Source organism: Falco biarmicus, chromosome 3, assembly GCF_023638135.1.
Source record: "Falco biarmicus isolate bFalBia1 chromosome 3, bFalBia1.pri, whole genome shotgun sequence".
In the NCBI taxonomy this organism is placed as follows: domain Eukaryota; kingdom Metazoa; phylum Chordata; class Aves; order Falconiformes; family Falconidae; genus Falco; species Falco biarmicus.
Genome location: NC_079290.1, coordinates 110,874,231 through 110,891,800, shown reverse-complemented (window position 1 = coordinate 110,891,800; position 17,570 = coordinate 110,874,231). Strand labels below are relative to the sequence as shown.

Sequence of the window (17,570 nt, the reverse complement as noted above, 5' to 3'; positions counted from 1 at the left end):
TATTAGATTGATTGCTGTTTGTTCAAATGGGATATTGTAGATTACATTTTGCATTAACATTTGAATATTGCAGAACTGCTCAGAGTCAGAACATAGGCAGAGCATTTTCATGGAGGCTCACAAGTCAGGAATGGGTACTTAAGTTTCTCTGGGCGGTTTTACCACAGCAGAAACCAGGGATGAACTTGCAAGCTTAAGGGCAGTAGGAATGTGTGGCTGGAAGTCTAGTAGAGAGCATGGGTGGATCATGACAATTATTGCAGCAGTCAGTACTGTTCTCTTGTTAGTCCAATATGAAAACAGTCTTAAACAGCTTTAGACTACGATTAAGTTTTGCATTGACTTTAAGACTCCTTCCTTTCCTGTGCTTTCGATGGCAGCTGAATTCTCCTTTTCCTATTGTGGATGGCAGCTGCCTACCTGCTGCCAGTGCTCACAAATCCCTGTAAAGGCAACACGTGGCAACACCAACTGAGAGTAAACACCTGGCGTGCCAGAGCCGTGCTCTGTACAGCCCACAGACTAAAGATACACTTTTCAATCTCTAGAGCAGTGATTGCAATGGTACGGAGAATGCTGATACATTTCACAGCCATATTCTTCTCCTGCGGCATCTCTGCACAGTGGAAGGCAAAACAGCAGAGTTTCTTTTTAGAACAATCCGTATCACACAGCAGCACACTGTTGCTTTATCCCTCTGAGATACCTCAGAAGCTTTTTACCTCTTCTTTTCTTTGCTGCTCTAAGTGAGCAATGGGAAAGCCCTCTTTATGACAATGATTACAAACCAACCATAGAATCGTGTAAGTTGGAAAAGACCTTCAAGATCATCAAGTCCAACCATTAACCTGGCACTGCCAAGCCCACCACTAAACCATGTCACTAAGCACCACATCTCCACGTCTTTTAAATACCTCCAGGGATGGGGACTCCACCACTTCCCTGGGAAGCCTGTTCCAGTGCTTGACCACCCTTCTGGTGAAGAAATATTTCCTAATATCCAACCTAAACCTCCCCATGCGCAACTTTTCCTGAGTTCCAGCCAAAGCTCTCTGTTCAGCCAGGCTGGTCTTCCCCACCAGCTCATCTTTCGGCACGTGGGGACAGCCTGCTCCTGTACCTTCAGGATTTCCTTCTTGAAGGACGTCCAGCCTCCCTGAACCCCCTGGACCCTCAGGGCTGCCCCGCAAGGGACTCTGGCAACCAGGCTCCTAAACAGGCCAAAGCCTGCCCTCCAGAAGTCCGAGGTGGCAGTTCTGCTGACCACCCTCCTTACTTCAATGAAAATTTAAAACTCATTATTTCATGATCGCTGTGCCCCAGATGGCCTCCAACCATCGCATCACCCACCAGCCCCTCTCTGTTCGCAAACAACAGGTCCAGAGGGCACCTTCCCCAGTGGGCTCCCTCACCAGGAAGGTCCCTCCCGCACGCTCCAGGAACCTCCTGGACTGTGTCCTCCCTGCTGGACTGTATTTCCATCAGACTCCTGGTAAGTCAAAGTGCCCCACGAGAACAAGAGCTAGCGGTCGTGAGACTTCTCCCAGCTGCTTACAGAGCATTTCATCTGCATCTTCACCCTGGTCGGGTGGTCTATAATAGACTCCCACCAAGGTATCTGCATCGTCAGCCTTCCCCCCGATTCTTGCCCAGAAGCACTCGACCCTATCGACACCATCGTTAAGCTCTAGACTAACTCAGGAATAACTGATTTTTCTTTCCAAAAGCTGTCTTAGAGGAGGGGCCTGGTATTCCCATTATGAGGGAAGGCAAACAAATCCAAGGCAGTCTGGCCTTCAGCCAAGCAGGTACCCAGCATACATGAATACCGTAAGCAGATGAAAAGTCTGAATTTTGTGAAATCCAACTGATTTGGCACTTTTGTGACTTGGGCTTTTTTCCCCTAAATGCATCAAACTGTGTTTTGTTCCCCTGCATTCCCAAGACTTGCAGGAAAGAATTAATTGTCGTTACGAAATGTGGATTAATTAAGAACCCTGGGAAGTTCAAAAGGCAAAAGGTTGCCTGTGTCTCATTACACCTTTGTTTCATTTGTTTCAAATGAGCAGTGCCACCTCCCATGGTGACAGGCATTAACAGGATCAGAAAAGCAAGAGCTAGGAGCAGAACTTGGCTTCAGGCAGCAGCTCGAAGGGGCCCAGAGAGCCTTCTCTCAGATCTGGGGACCTGCAAGCCTTTTGGGAAACAAGTCTACGTGTCTGCTTGGCTCTGAGGTCACAGGGATGATTTCTTCCTCTTCACATGTCCCTACAACCCTGGAGTCATCAGTGGCTTAGTTTTCTGTGATCCTTCTTGCTGTTGATTTGGGAATTCCAAGAATCACACATTGAATACATATTAAATAAATGTTTCCCTTTGGGATGCAAGCAGAGGGTGCTGGCAATATCAGTATGTTAGAACAGAGGAAGAAACTGGAAAACCTTTTCCATAAAGTGCGTGCAAATGGACCCATTAGTAACTTGCAGTTTGTTTTTGCTTTGTGGCAGAAAAAAACCTCAAAAGCCCATGTCCCTCCTTGCTTCAACACAGATGTATTGCTTCACCTTGGTGTACGCTTTGGGAGGCTGGGGGTATTTAGCTGCTTCTGAGAGGCAGAGAGAACCGTTTTATAGTACTCCCTGAGCCTTTACTCCATAAGGCTGGTGCCAAAATTCACATACGTGCTGCCACTCCGAAGCAGTGTGGTGCCAGAACAGCATGGCCTTCCTGCAGATTTATAGAAGTAATTTTCCCATTTCCTCCATTGTGCGTGGAACATGTGGGTATCGTTTCATGGTGGACTTCCACAACATCTGTTTGAGCGTGTACAGTGTTCAGAGACCCCAACAAAGAGAGAGAGACCCTGGGCAAAGCTGAATGGCTGGGACTGCACCCCTCGCCTTCAGAAAAGCTGAGATTAAGTGCCACATTGTAGAAAGATCCACAAGTAGTTTACATTTACATCTAATAAGTTCAACAAACGAAATTTGCTATTCCACTTGAGTAACCAGCAATGTTTTCATACCATGACATCTTTCTCCCATGGAGCCTAAGAATTTACATCACTTTTCACCTTTTATAGAGCTTCTTTTACATTGCATATATATCAGAGCACCTTGCATTTGGAAACAGGACTGCTCTTGCAAAGCCAGATGTTGCAGACTCATTCTTGACAGGTTTGCGGCGAACACATTTGTAGCTGTTGACTTTGCAAGCAGCTCACCTGATCACACAGACCCTAGTCCAGCAAAACAGCCAGGAAAAGCAGTGGGAATTTTCCCTAAGTAGTGTTAATTACATTTGGTTCTGCAAGGGTGGCTACACAAAGCACGGTAAGGTGAATTAAGGATAGAGAATTCAGCTTTCTATCTCCTGTCTTATGTTGGAACACAATCGCTAATTCTGTATAATTTTTGTGTTCAGTTTTGAACTTTGTTCCTAACCTCTTCAGCTAACATGGAAAGAAAATTCAGCTGCAACATCCAATTAAAAGTGTTAATCAAGGGGAAGACTGACTTAGCTGACACATTGTGTACGTGAGGTTTTTCTCCTGCAGCACACTTTCAGCTAACGTGTTTGAGATCTCGCAGTTACAACAGCACATATTATTGATGTTAGCTGCCTGTAGCTGAAAACACCATGAGGCTTACCGCTGCCTGCCGCCCCAGCGACACTAGGGTGAGGTCAGGGCTTAAACTGGCTGCAGTCCCAGTGTGATGGTTCTGTAGGAGATCACATTGCTAAGGAGAGGTGTTGCACTGCTCCATAGCTTTGGAAATTTCCCAAATGCCCAAGACTTCTTGCCCAGACAGATTATTACCATCAACTCATAAGGGGTGAATAAGGTGAGAGCAGGTCATTGTCCCCAGAGACAGCAGGAATTCCCTTAGCTAACCAAAAACAATCTTGTTTTGTGGACTTCGGCTGAGAAGTTGGTTTGAAAGCCACGAAGATGGTAACATTTCAGCTGCCAAATCTTGTGTATTCCTGGAGCAAGATGGGGAGAGGGAGGGTGATCAGTCCCTTTTGGTGTTACAGAGGAGTCATCCTCCACTGCAGGCAGGTCCTGTTATATCATCCTGACTATGGAGACTGAATCTCATCTCAGTGTTTTCATCTGGACTCTTGAAAAATTCTCCATAATCCTGGCTTGATCAGTATAGCAGATATTTTGGATCACTAGTGGACTGCTGTAGTTTATAACATCAGATACCTGGGTCCCCTAAGCTACTTCTAGGAACACTCCAGTTCAATACCTCAATCCAGTCTTCGTTTTGGGAGATCTCTTTTCTTCTGAGGCCAAGAGATGATGTTCAGATTACTCCCCAGTGATAATTATATGCACAGTTGATGCTGGGCCTTTGAAAACATTCTTTATAGCATCTAATGTAAATAATTTGCACTTGGATTAGCACTGAAAAATAAGTATTTGATTATAGCCACCTTAAAAGTGAGTGGCATGTTTTGCAACTTTGATATAGCTGGAAAGACTCTCGAGTGTTCAGACACCAACCCGATAGCTAGAGAAAAGAACCAATTCCACTTCTGGTAGTTGTCAGAGCATCAGCAAAATAAAACCAGTCACCAGCAGCTGTGCAAACGGTTGAAAAATTCATGGCTCAGTGTGCGGAGCGTGTTACCTGTGAGCAGAAGGCCACCTGTGAAGGTACCTTTCCCTTGAAACTCTTTCAAGGGCTGTCTTATTGATCCAGAATTTATGAAGCTCCTTCTTCCTAACTTTATCCTGCCCGTCATCGCTGACATACAGCTGCTCTCCATCTCGCCCCCTTAGGGCTTCAGGCTTCCCAAACTGATTTCCTCCATTTACTTCCTCTGTTTTCTTGTTGTATTCTGTGTTTCACTCCTCTCCATCAGTCCTCTTGGAATTGGTCAAGGTAAATCGAGAGTAAAGCTGGCAGAGTTTTTCAGCAGCGGACAAATCCAGCAAAAGAAAGTGTTCACTCAGAATTTTCAACACTGACATGTTCCCACAAAAAAACCCAAACATATCAAAGTTTGATGGGAAAAGTCCTTGGAAAAAGTTACTGCATTGGCGTGAAACTGCCTGAGTGCTGTCTGAGGGTAACATCCCTCAGTTATTGTCCCGGAGGTGAGAATGACTTGATCAATAAGTTGTGGCTGAAAGATGATTGCATGTAAAAATTACAGTCTTGCTCAAGACATGTTGCTGTAATTGAAGGAGAACTTTTACCGGTCAAGTTAATTGTTAAATGAGGAGAAAAATAAGAATCGAGCGACTTAGTCTACTCACAAAACTGTAATTGTGTGAAGGACTGATTTAGAAGCAAAGCCTATTAGCTACAGCTGAATCATGCTCCAATCTTTATTCCGTCAGTTTTTCAGAGCAGAAATAGAAACATTAAAGAGGAATAATGCAAATGACATTGACAGTATTTTCAAAATAAATTCAGCTCTATAGAGTTTTCCTCAAATATGTTTTTATTAGCTTCTCCTCTGCTGGAAGCGAGAATTGCTAATGCTCAGGATATACCTATAGTGCAACACAGATGCCAGATTCACACTTTTTAATAAATCCATTTAAATGACAGCTTCTGAATCAGTGGATGTGTTCACTGCCCTCACTTTTGAAAACATTGTTTCCTAAGAACCCAAACAGAAGAATTTTCTTTCTATTTTAGCTTAATTCAGCCACAGCCTCTTTCCAGGTTTGTTTCATGTTCTTCTCGTTCTCGCTATGGGAATCTGCTCTGCCACTGGCTTTTGGCAGGTCCAGCCATATTCCCCAGCTTGGGCAGCGTAAGATCTTTGCCAGAAGCTCTCAGAAAACTGTGGAAAATAGATAGGACATTTTCCACCAGGCTGAATGCCCTCTATCATGCTGGATATACCCAGCACTCTGAATTAAGGCTTACGCTGACACATGGGAATAACTCTGAGCAGAGGAGCCTGCCAGCTTGGCAGGGATGACTGCATTTTGAGTGATAACCTGGCATAGCTTGAGAGTCCTATAATCAATCAGGCTTTGCCACCATCTGGAAGAGGACGGCTGCATGGCTTTGGAGGCAGTACCCAGAACTGAGGATTTTTTTGGAAAGGAAGAGTGGCATGCGAGTTTCTTCCCTTCTGTACCAATGCCACGCCAGAACTGGCTGTCAGTTTATTTCAGCGCGCAGGGTTGCGCTCCGGTTCTCTTCCTGAAAGACAAATTCACTGCCACTGTTGGAAACGGAGAGGAAACCCAAGAGTTGAACGGGCAATTGCAAGAGTTGCTGAGCTGGCTTTATTGAGATATGCCACCCGGAGGCAGTTTGCATTTCATTATGTGTGTACACAAAGTGTCTGGCACCATAGTGGGAAGAAAGCACTGCTGAAAAGTGAGGTGTGATGATTAGCTGAGCTTCAGAAACTGCAGCTCACTCTGTTAACTCTTTTCATCCAACACAAAATACCGTTTTCTATTAAAACAGACAGTATTTGCCAAAAGGGAATCCTGAAACTGCAGTGGCCTCCAAGATAGTCTTTACTGCTCCTGCTGAAATAACAAAGCCCTGGAGAGATGTTTTAACTTGAGGGTATCTTCTTCCTGCACAATAAAGTTGCTTTTTGGATGTAATGGGCTCAAAACAAGTCAAAGAGGTGAAATTCTGAGCCATATTAATGACCTGCGCTCCTGTGACTTGCAGAGGGTACCTGTGCGTGCTCCACTCGTGCTGCATGCCTCCTGTGCTCCTCAGGGATCCTCTGCAAATCCCTAGGATGTTTGGTCAAGGAGAGCAGGAGGAAGGCACAGCCCAGCTGCTCTGTCCTGTATCTGTCCCTGCAGGTGGCAGAGGCCAAGGGAACCCAGCTGAGCTCTGGCAAACTACGCAGCCCTGCAAAGCAAAGCGCTCCGCACGCTGTGCCAGGCTTTGGAGCCGGTGTGCACTCCTTGCCTTGGCTGCTTGGGATCGGCGGCGGAGCTCTTTTTGTAGGAAGCTGGACAGGATCTTACAACAGTTGGCTCTGGAGTAAGCAAAGACTTCTTCTGCCATATTGAGCAGAGTCCAAAAGAGCTGGATAGATCCTGCGTTGCTGCTCTATCCGTTCTCTTGCAACGCTGGGGAAAACCAACTGCAAAGGCAATTGAGCAGAGCCGTGGAGATTGCTCTGGCTGACCATTAATGGAGAGAGCTGCGTGGTAACTGCAAATGGATTCCATTATCATCCTTTCTCAGACACGCTGATCGCTGTCCCCTGTCCCTCTCCAGCTAGAAGTGCTGTCGTTAGCATGGGGAGCAGCATCTGCGCTGCAGAGCTCACAGCTCGCCTTGCTACAGTGGCCACCAGTGAGTTGGTTGCAGGCCCAGGGATGACATAATTTGTTTTCAAAGCTCCCATAAACTGAACTGTGTTTTTATGACACCATAACCAGAGGCACTTATTGCACCAAACAGAAAGACTTCTATTTGAATTTAATAGATGCAGCTGATAGGCTTAACGATATTTTGGATGCTTTTTGGGTGGATTTGAACTTGAAAACTTTTCCAAACTTACTGAACTGGCGCCTCCTTTCAGCTGCCCGATTGATCCAGCTGAGCGATGCTATCGCCTGTAGTTCTTTGGAGATCTTTCGGTGCCGTGCCATAGTCCTGCAGCAGAATTAGTGACACAGACGGCTGGCTTGTGTTTTCTAATGAGTCAAAGCAACCATAAAATCAGATATACCAGGGGAGAAGTCACCTAAGCACACTGATTTTCATTTCCTTGTAACAAGCAGAAACATATTTGCTTTGGTCACAAGAACACTTTTCTATTCCATTTATTCTTAAATGCTTCCTGCACTTTGTTCTGGAAAATATTAAAACAATTCTTTACTTCCCTGTAAAATTTTATTGTCCCTTACAGTGTTTTAGATGTTCCCATCCCATCTCCAGTGCAGCCTACCAGTGGAGGAATTCAGCTTTGCAGATAAAAACAGGCTCTTGAGAGATGAAATTGCTGAATTTTCCCACCAGGCTGGCTTCACAGTGGCAAGGCAGTATGTTTGCTGTTCTTTTGCTGGTGGCTCGGTATTTAATATCACAATATAGCAGAGAAGGAGTCCTGCCTCCTCCTGTGCTGCTCAGGGCTTGCACTGGGCCGGCTTTGTGGGCTATCCTGGAAACAGCAGTGGGTTTCCTTTGAAGAGATGTCGTGGTGCTGGCAGACCTGCAGTAAGGGACAGACTTTCAGGAGGGTCAGCTTCTCTTTTAGCTGCGTGAGGAAAGGCTCAGCTCTTCAGAACTGCTCCTATCCAGCGTCTCTCAGCGATCGTGGTGCTCGAGGAAGAGGAGTTCCCCATGGTTTTAGTGGAAGCTGCTGGATAATGAAGCGTTATGAAAATCTAGCCCTCAGGGTGGCAGAGGAAATTTGTTCTGACTCATGACTAGGTGAGAGAAGAGGCTGAGAGGTCCCCAGGTGGTGGCCAGGGCAGGCAGCTTGCGGTGACTGTAGAGGTTTCAGAATACAGCAAAGCAAGAGGCTTCAGCAACCCCTCCCAGTAAGTCCATTTCTTCCTTGTTTCTCTCTGCCTTGTCCAACGCTGCACTCATTTCTTTTTTAGCACCAAGCCTTCCCACTGTGTAGGGAGTTCATGCTTTTTCAGAGAACATGTACGCATCTTAACAGCCAGTCCATTAGCCCTTCAATGGTTATTTTAATTAACTAATCTGTTCAAAACATCAAGAGCCTGTTGAGCCATCTGGACTGATGAAAGTCACATATTGCATTACTAATGTGCTGATTAAATCCTTCATTTTGCTCCAAGTCCTAAGCGCCTCCAAACGTTCCCACTCAAAAACTGTTTGAATTTTGCCCGTGCAGGAAAGGAGGCTGGTGTTAGGGTTGGGGAGAGGTGCTGGTAACCCTGCTGGCCGCACAGCGAGGCAGGGTGCCCAGGCACCAGCCAGCCTGTGGGACTGAGCCGGCAGGGAGTGCAGCGGGGGGCCGGGGCTGCTCTGCAAAGGGCTTTCACCGCCTCGTACGAGCAGCCAGCCCCTTCCTGGGGTGCTCCTACACGTGGCCGGGAAGCGGGAAACCCAGGGCTGTGGTGGTGGGTGTTCCCCGCTGTGGAAATTCCCTAATTACTAGTAAGGTTGGGGAAAATAGGAGGTGGTGTTAACTGAGACAGCTTTCTGGCGGGGTCAGGAAGGATGTAAAGTGTTAGAAATTGAATTTACCAAAGATGTTAAATATCTGAGGATGCAAATCAGACCCCTGAAGCTGTGCTGAAATCTGTAGGCCGGCTGGTGCATGCACCATCAAAATAGCCCCAGCTCAGCCTCCCCGCGCTTTTCCCCTCCACAGAGAAACCAGCTGGAAATCCACCTGGCGCTCACAAGCGCTTCCTCCCATCTCGGCTGTGAGCACAACAGCCAAGGAGCTCTGAAGGCTGCTCTCTGGCAGAACCTTTGCTGTCGCTGCCTCAGACGCTGGGTTTGCACAGGACCCCTGACACAGAAGGGACCTTCTGCCTTCCCAGCCAGGTAGCCTGCTGTGGATGACAACGACGACCTGCGGAGGAGGTTTTCTCTCCCTCCTGTGCCCTGACTGGAAGGACGCATTCCAACGTCCCTCTCAGAAGGGTTTATCTTATCATGGAAATCACCTTACAATAAAAATGTGTGGGGTTTTTGCATGTGCTGTTGACTTTAATGTGGTTTATGAACCCATAACTCTCAGGCTCCCGGTTTTATATGGTGTGGGACAGATCAGTGCACCTTCCGGCCAAGAACCTTAACACGCTCGGTAGCTGCTGTGAGATTTAATGACTATATTCTACTTTAAGTAAGATAATTTTTGCTTTTACAAGGCAGCTAAGGCACAGGAAGGACACGTAATTTAGCAGAGAACAAGGGGCTGAACTAAGACAACTTGTCTCCTACCTGGGTGTCTCTCACTGTGGCACATCGCCTCCTCTCTTACTCTTGTGGCACCCAGAGTCTGGGGGTTTGTAACTCAGCAATGTTACAAACATTGTAACGATGTTACTGAGGAGAGGCAATGCAGCAGCAGCAGCAGCCGGTTCAGGTTATTCAGTGGACAGCTGCGTTTTTCAGACCTCATTCTTCCAGCCTTTCAGAGCTAAACCCAAACCTCACGACAGTGCTGGCTCTGGAGATGAAGGACTTGACGGAGCTGCGCTCCCTGCAGCTTCCCCACTAACAGGACTCTTGTTGCTTGCAGGTAAACGGCCACCTGGACTATATGAAGCAAATGGACACGATCCTAAAAGCTGTGGGCATTAAAACCAAGGAGTGTTGTCCGGAAGAGAAGGGCAGCGGCAGCCTTTTCTCCCCTCCAGCCAAGAAATCACAGCGGGCAGCGGGCCGCGAGGCTCCGGAAGAGGAAAACACGGTGCGAGAGGAGGATGCGGCCGATGGTGAGGCTCTCCCGGCCGGCCGTGCTCAGCACCCTGATGCTCCCAGCTGTCTTGGGGGAGAAGCCTCACTCCCCTGCCCAGACTGTTCGAACAGTGGGGACGGCAAGAAAGAGGCAGCAGGCAAAGGAGCAAATTAGAGCTCTTTGTGTTAGGCAGAGATGCTCCGCCAGCACTAAAACCGCTTTCAAAGCACCATCCTGTTGCAGCAGGATTCCCAAAGGAGCACTGGTGGAGCCGGCAGAGCTGTAGCTGCCGTTTGCAGACCCTCCCGAGAGCTTGGAGCGTGGCAGCGGCGTGTTGCTGCATCAAAGCTTCTGGAGCAGCCACCCACGGCATCTCCCATGGACAAGGAAGGGCTGGTTCCTGCCTGAATCAGCACTGCTCAGGAAGTGGCGGCACTTCCCTCCTCGCACAAACCGCGTTGGTTCTTGAGGGAAGCAGCTGTCACCGTTAGGGACTGTGTCTCTGCTATGTAACTCCTGGGAAAGCAGGTGGCTCTGCGGGTATTTTTAAGCATATCATGGAGAGGGGCTCGTCACTAGGAAATTAAAACCATTTTTCCCGCAGTGGTTGATTGGGGTTTTGGTTTCATGTGAGCAGGTGTGCTGCGGGCTCTGGCTGCCCGGCTATGTACGTCTCGGCGTCCCCGCTGCGGCTCCGCTGACGGGGCAGGCGTACGGCTCGGGCTGCCTGCCCTTCTTCCCCTCAGTCCTGTCAGAAACGCGCGTTGAGACCCTAGGTGAAAGACAGCAGAAGAAACAGAGCGGGCTTTTTATGATTTATTACTTTGTGAAATTTCCTCCCAGGCTTTGCAAGCCAGCAACCCACAGAGACTTTTGTTTTGTGTCCCACACACTTCTCCAGCCTTAAAAGCCCCCTCTGGACATATTTTTAATTGGCTTAGAAGAAAACCAATACTTGGCATAGGATAAATATGAATCTGTTTGATTTCTACCTCCCTTTATAAAAGCGGATTGGCATCCGCTCTCTTCTCCCCCCTCTCAAACCGGAGGGAGGGACCCTGCTTTACATCCCCGGCCTTGCAGAATCTTCCAGAACCCTACGGGACTGATCCACATCTTCCACAAAAGGTCCCTCTCTGGCCTGTTTTGCTGCTGAGCCCAAGGCAGCACATCCAGCGGGAGCACGGCGAGGACAGGCCCCAGCTGAGAGCACCCCTGTGCTTCCCTGCTTCAAAACAAGCGCCGAGGGGTGTCAATACCCTCCCACACCCACACCTGGAAGGTCTTGTTGAGTCACAGGGGGAAATACTGCGCCTGCAGCTTCCGATTTCGGTCCTCCTCCCTCCCGGTTCCAGCACCAGTTTAACCAGCACCACCTCTCCCTTCTCTCCCCGGACCTTACCTGCCGATTATTGCTCACGGCGTGGGAAACGCGGCGGTTTCTGGGGGCAGCGGTGCAACCTGGCAGCGTGCCATGGCTTTGGCTGCAGCACCCGGCTCTTCCTGTCCCCCCGTCCCGCCACCGAGTCCAGTATTCACACTGGAATTTGAGCTGTGATCAAAAGCAGCTTATTTAGCAAGTCCAGTTTCCATATGACGCCAGGAACACCATTAATAAACACCTTTTCTTGGTTTTCTCTGTCATTTGAGAGACGTTATAGCTCTTTGATCATATTCAGGAATACATCTGTCTTGAGATAGCTGGGCCATCGACCAGCTACTTCCTACCTGATCCTGAAACTACATTATTTCATCTCTGCCTCTGGCATGATGCCTTGCTGCGGGGCGACGGGAGATATCCCGACACAGGCTATGGGGTCCCACCACGGTGGGCCCGGCGCGCTGCTCGGCGGTGCTGCTGCCTGCGGGGAAGGGGCTTGACTTCTCCACTGCACCAGAGGATTTGTCCCCAAGCAAACGCCTCGTTACAAAGAATTGGCTCGATGAGGGTAGTGCATTATTGCTTTCGGACATCTGGCTTGAGGAGGCTGTCTCTGTTTCTCCATCTCCTGCAGCCTGTCTCTGCGGAGCCACCCACCCAATGGACCTTCGGAGTTTGTCGTGGATTTTTCTGCTCCTTTTTAACTGGAGTTGGAGTCGAAGTATGTTTTTATATAAAGCCATTTGTGGAAAGACGCACATCTTTACCTTCGTGCTTGATACCAAACTCAAGCTACGTGGCCACAGCTACGTGGCAAAAATGTATTGAACAGTTTGATGTTTGAACCTGTGCTCAGTTCTCCTTTGTCACGGTCGTTTATCACTGACCGCTGGGCCGGCCGTCAGCTGCAAGGGGATTTGTGGCAAATAAATGTCAAGTTACTCATAAAAACACTTGTTGTTCAGTTCTGGAATATACGTGGGCAACGTGGAAAGAAAACTAATGAGACTGGCTTGGCGTGTGGCTGCTTCTTGCAGCACCCCGTACCCAAGGGACACTCTGTGTTCATTTCTCTGTGTGACCGTGAGTTCCAGGAGCACCTTAGGGTGCCGCAGGCAGCGCGGGGTGCGGGGTGTGAGGCCAGGGAGGGCACAGCAGCCAGCGGCCAACCTGCCTCTGCGTCTGAAAGGCACTTGAGGAAGACTTTGCTAAAAGCATTTATTATTTTTTAAGTGCCCACTTACCACACTACTCGCTATTCCTCCTGCTTGTGGCTCTGTGTGTATGTTGGGGGAGGGGGCTGGCATTGTTATTTAAAAGACAGTATTTGTTTAGATTCTTATTTGAAGCAGGGGGAGGGGGGGAAGGTGTGTTTTCTAACAGCATCATCTAAAAATTGATGGATTGTCAGAGCGCAGTGTGATGGTCGGATGCCAGAAATAGGAAGCTGTAGGATGAAATCTAAAGGGAAGCTGATCTCGTTACTTACTACTGTCAGGATACCCACGGAACCACCACCGCGGCGAACGCCCACTCTCTTGCTGCATCTGCAGAAAGCAGCGCTGGACGTTTTGCATCAAATTTAATCCCCCGTAGTGCAGGCTGCTCATGACCAAACACGGTGGTTTCGCTGTGTTGCAGTTTGGCAGGAAACCGAGGCAGGGAGAGCCCAGATCAGGTGAGGGAATTAAGCTCCAAGGAGAAGTGACGTTCTGTGGCCTGAGGCGGCCCCAAACCCCTTGTCCATGAGTCTCGGGACGTGGTTTCCACCGTTCCTCTGGGCACACTGCGTAAGGGAGGCGATCGGCTGAGCCGTGTCAGCGGAAGCTGGAAACCTGGCCTGAAGTTTAGGGAGCCGGAGGCTGGCGGAAGCGTCAGGCGCCCGAGGTTCGGACTAACTGGGGATGAAAAGGCCACAAGAAGCAGCTCTGGAAAAGGGCGAGGCATCGGTGACGGTGAGCAAAGGTGGCATGGACACAGAGAGAAACGAGGCAGATTCGTTCAGCGGTAAAATGCGGCTTTGCCGTTTAAACCTACCCGCCGAAGTGCTCGGTGGCAGCGCCTTCTCCGAGGAAATGCCGTCGTGTTTGGAGAGGGCATCGGGCAGCGAGGCGCGGGCAGGGAGAAGCCTTGCAGCAGAGCAGCCCCTTGGAGAGTTTGCACCGGGCTGGGGGACCCCTCCCAGCACACAGTGGCCCGTAACCCCCTGCCAGGCCACCCTGGCTCAGGCCACGGGGGTGCCGAGCTGCCTGGGCTGCGGCCCCGCGTCGAAGCGGTTGAGCAAGCGGGGGCTGGGGGCTGGGGGGCCACCGCCGGCCGGCAGCAGGCCCTGTTCATTCCCCAGTGCCCCGGAGTCAACCGAGTCGGTCTCCGCCTGCAGGGTGAGGACGTTCTTGAGGGACGTGGCGGCGCGTGGTCCGCTGTTGGAGTTCCTCATGGAGAGGGAGATGGCGCTGGGCCGGGGCTCCCCCGCGCGCCGGCAGCAGGGCAGGTACCTGCCCATGGCTCTCTTGAAGTCCCTCATGAAGAGCGGGTAGATGATGGGGTTCATGGTGCTGTTGCAGTACCCCAGCCAGGTCAGCACGTCGAAGAAGCCGGCCGGGACGCAGCTGCAGACCGCCTGGCGGGGGGACAGCAAGGGTTAGCAGCATCTCCCACCTCGGCCCCGATCCGGAGCGGTTTCCCAGGCATGCCAGCATTTCCTTTTTGAAGGAAACCTTCCAAACCCTTTTGAAGGGCTTTTTCCTGCCGTTGCTCCCTGAGGAAATTGCATCTTTGACCCCAGAGGCTCTCCAGCAAGACCCGCAGGTGTCTAAGATTGAGCCCAGCTGGATTCGAAGCGTAAAACTTCTGAAAACCCGACATAAGCCCGCCCGACGTGCTTACCTGCGTCACGTTGGTGACAAAGAAGGGGAGCCAAGCCACGAAGAACATGCCCAGCAGGATGCCCAGCGTCAGGCTGGCCTTCAGCGCCTTCTTGCTGTGCTTGGTGGCGAACCTCCTGCTCTCGCTGCCGGCTGCGGGCTGGCTGGGGGCGCGGGGAACCTGCAGCGGGACAGGGGGCGGTGGGCCAGCGCTTGTCCCCAGGCCAGAGCCACGGGCACCCCCGCCAGCCCCCGCCAAGGAAAGGGGCGTTTGGGCTGCAAATCCCCCACCGATACCCGCCGTTGTGCCCCGTCTCACAAGGGGCAGGAGGGCGGCGAGCGCCGCAGCCCTGAACCACAAATCAGGAAGAGGAAGCAACAGAAACCCTCAACATTGAGAGTATTTTGGGATTTTTTTACTGCAAAATAGTGATTTTTTAATACTATTTTGTAATACTGTACATTAGGCTGTTCTTTTATAGAAAAATCCGACTCAGTCAATGTTTTGGTCAGGATAAAGCATGCCCTAAAGAGCAGCTCTAGCTGCTGATTAGAGCAGCAAACTACATTTTAAAAATTACATTTTTTTTTTAAAAATTACATTTTTAAAAGCAGGACATCAAACATTTCACCCTACAAACACCACAACTAACTCAGGCCTCTATCCACTTCTGCAGTCTGAAATTGTTATCTCAGCCTTCTGCCGGAATTACTTGAGGCCCCATTGCCACTCAGCTTCCTACCCCAAAAGAGAACAAAAAGATGTTAAAAAGATGAAACTCAGGGGTTCCCTGAATTTTGTTTTCAGCTCACACCCACCCCCCACACCAATGTGGGGCTCCCGGAGCCCGCGGGGACACTCGCCGCCGCTGAGCCACGGGGTGGGTGCTGGTTCGCCACGGCAGAGCAAAGCACCGAGCATCGCTCGGGGAGCCGGGCTGCAGGGCTGCGGAGGGTGAGTTCGTAGGGTCTGGGTGGAAAATAAACATTTTATGATATTGCCCGTTGGTTCTTCCGTTCCCATTTTCCTTTGGGAAGCCTGGCACACCTGATGTGCGGGAGAGCTGGCCAGCTCAGAGCCCTGGCTCCTTAAAAGAAAGGAAAACAGCAAACTAAGTCGAGGTATTTAAAGGCAATTAAGTTTGTCTTTTTCCCTATAGGATATGAGGTCAATAAAGCCTATTACAAGGAATTAAAGCTGTTAGATTTAGTGGCAATTACCTTCTCCCGGAGAAACACAAACAAGGGCAGCCACGTTTTGGCTATAAAAACACACACGCCGGTTGAACCAGCGCTCGAGTACGGAAGCATTTTGCAGTTGCCGTTATAGACCAGGTGACAAAAACAGAAGCCGGCTGTTCAAAACAAGGTGCTCCCCAGAATTTGGTATGTGCTATTAATTAAACTCCTTCTCCCCCGCATGTCTCACACCCACCACGGCCCAGATTTACGAGTGGAAAGTCAGATAAGATTAAAACCCTCCGGGATGACGCTCGCCAAGAGTGGGGCGAAACCGCATTTATTTTGCACCACTGAGCGCTTTCGCCTGTATCTTAATTTATTTCTCTGCTTCTGCTCATGCCGTTACTGTGCTCCTGAGCAGCTTAAAAGCGCAGCATCGCTGGGGTGAGACACGGGGCACCTTGGGGGGACAGCAGGGAGGTGGGTGCTGCCCAAAATCTCCCTCCCTGCTGGTTCCAGCCCTTTGCTGGCTCCAGCCCCGAGGCCACCTGGAGGGCAGACCCCCCCCCAGGCACTCAAATCACTGGGGTCCGCCAGGAGCAACGTCCCTGGGGCCACCTTACCTGTGGCGTGGTCTCGGTGGTGGTGGCGGTGGCCACGTTGGAGGCGAGGGAAGCCACCTGCACCGCTTGCTTGCGGGCTGCCAGGAGGATGCGGCAGTAGGTGAAGGAGATGGCGGCGGACGGGAGGAAGAAGGTCAGGCAGGAGGCCACCAAGGCGTAGGGCAAGCTGACCAGCAGCCGGCACTGGTCCTCGTCCCCTTGGGAGGTGACGTTGGGGGACCGGACCTCGAACTCCAGCTCATGCCAGCCCATCTTGATGGGCAGGAAGGAGGCCAGTGCAGCCAAGGTCCAGGTGGCCAGAATGAGCCAGAGGGCCCTGCAGGAGGTCATTCGCAGCTTGTATTTGAGGGGGGAGATGATGAGCAGGTAGCGGTCCAAGCTGATGATGCAGAGGTTGAGGATGGAGGCGCTGCAGCACATGACGTCAAAGGAGTACCAGAGGGAGCAGAAGTCGCTCCGCAGCACCCAGCGCCCATAGAGCTGGTTGAGCATGGCGGGGGGCATGACCACCAGCCCCACCATCAGGTCGGACATGAAGAGGGACACCAAGAAGTAGTTTGAGGTGTTGCGGAGGGAGCGCTGGGTGATGATGAGGAGGATGAGGAGGAAGTTCCCTGCCGTGGTCAGCAGGATGATGAAGCAGAGGAAAGCGGCCACCCAGCTGCTCCCCACCAGCAGCGAGTGCTCCCCCAGCATGCTGGCGTTGGGGGCCCCCAGATCGTCCTCCATGAGGAGCCGGGGGGCAGGGCTGGCTCGGGAGCTGCGGGGACCTTCTCCAGGCATGACCTGGGCTAGGTGATCATCGCCAGAGCCAGCGCCGGGGGAAGAAGCACCACCTCTCCCTCTCCACTCTGTGTCCGCCCTCCTGACTCCTCTCCTCCTCCTCCTCCTCTCCCTCTCTTCCCCCTCTCTCCCTCTTCACTGGCGATCAGGGCAGAGTGACATTCCCAGGAGCCGATCAGCAGCAGCAAGGTTCCCCTCCCCGTTACTCACAGACAGGCATTTCCTCGTCCCTGCAAATCCCCCTGCTCCACGATGTCCATGGACGCCGCTTCGCTGCTTCTGGATGCTGGGGATGCTCTGGACACCAGGGAGGCTTGGGATGCTCGAGATGCCGGGGATGCTCTGGATGGCAGGATGTTCTGGATGCTCTGAATGCGCTGGACCAGGGAATAA

General features: G+C 50.8%; 2 protein-coding genes across 5 annotated transcripts in view; one reads left to right on the top strand and one right to left on the bottom strand.

Annotated features, from left to right (window-relative positions):
• The window catches only part of TMCO4 (transmembrane and coiled-coil domains 4), a 41,229-nt gene extending 30,282 nt beyond the window's left edge, over window positions 1-10,947 (top strand). For 2 of the 4 annotated variants that reach the window (XM_056333532.1, XM_056333529.1), the window contains exon 14: window positions 10,186-10,947. In XM_056333532.1, the coding sequence (XP_056189507.1) occupies window positions 10,186-10,518 (333 nt within the window). In that variant the 3' untranslated portion in view covers window positions 10,519-10,947. The other 2 variants (XM_056333531.1, XM_056333530.1) reach the window with 2 other exon arrangements.
• A 1,171-nt stretch (window positions 10,948-12,118) lies between these two features.
• HTR6 (5-hydroxytryptamine receptor 6) lies at window positions 12,119-17,184 on the bottom strand. Its single transcript, XM_056333550.1, has 3 exons — window positions 16,395-17,184; window positions 14,612-14,770; window positions 12,119-14,345 (listed from the first exon to the last, which is right to left on the bottom strand). The coding sequence occupies exons 1-3, from the start codon at window positions 17,175-17,177 to the stop codon at window positions 13,950-13,952; spliced, it is 1,338 nt and encodes a 445-aa protein (XP_056189525.1). The 5' UTR covers window positions 17,178-17,184; the 3' UTR covers window positions 12,119-13,949.
• Between the last annotated feature and the right edge of the window lie 386 nt (window positions 17,185-17,570).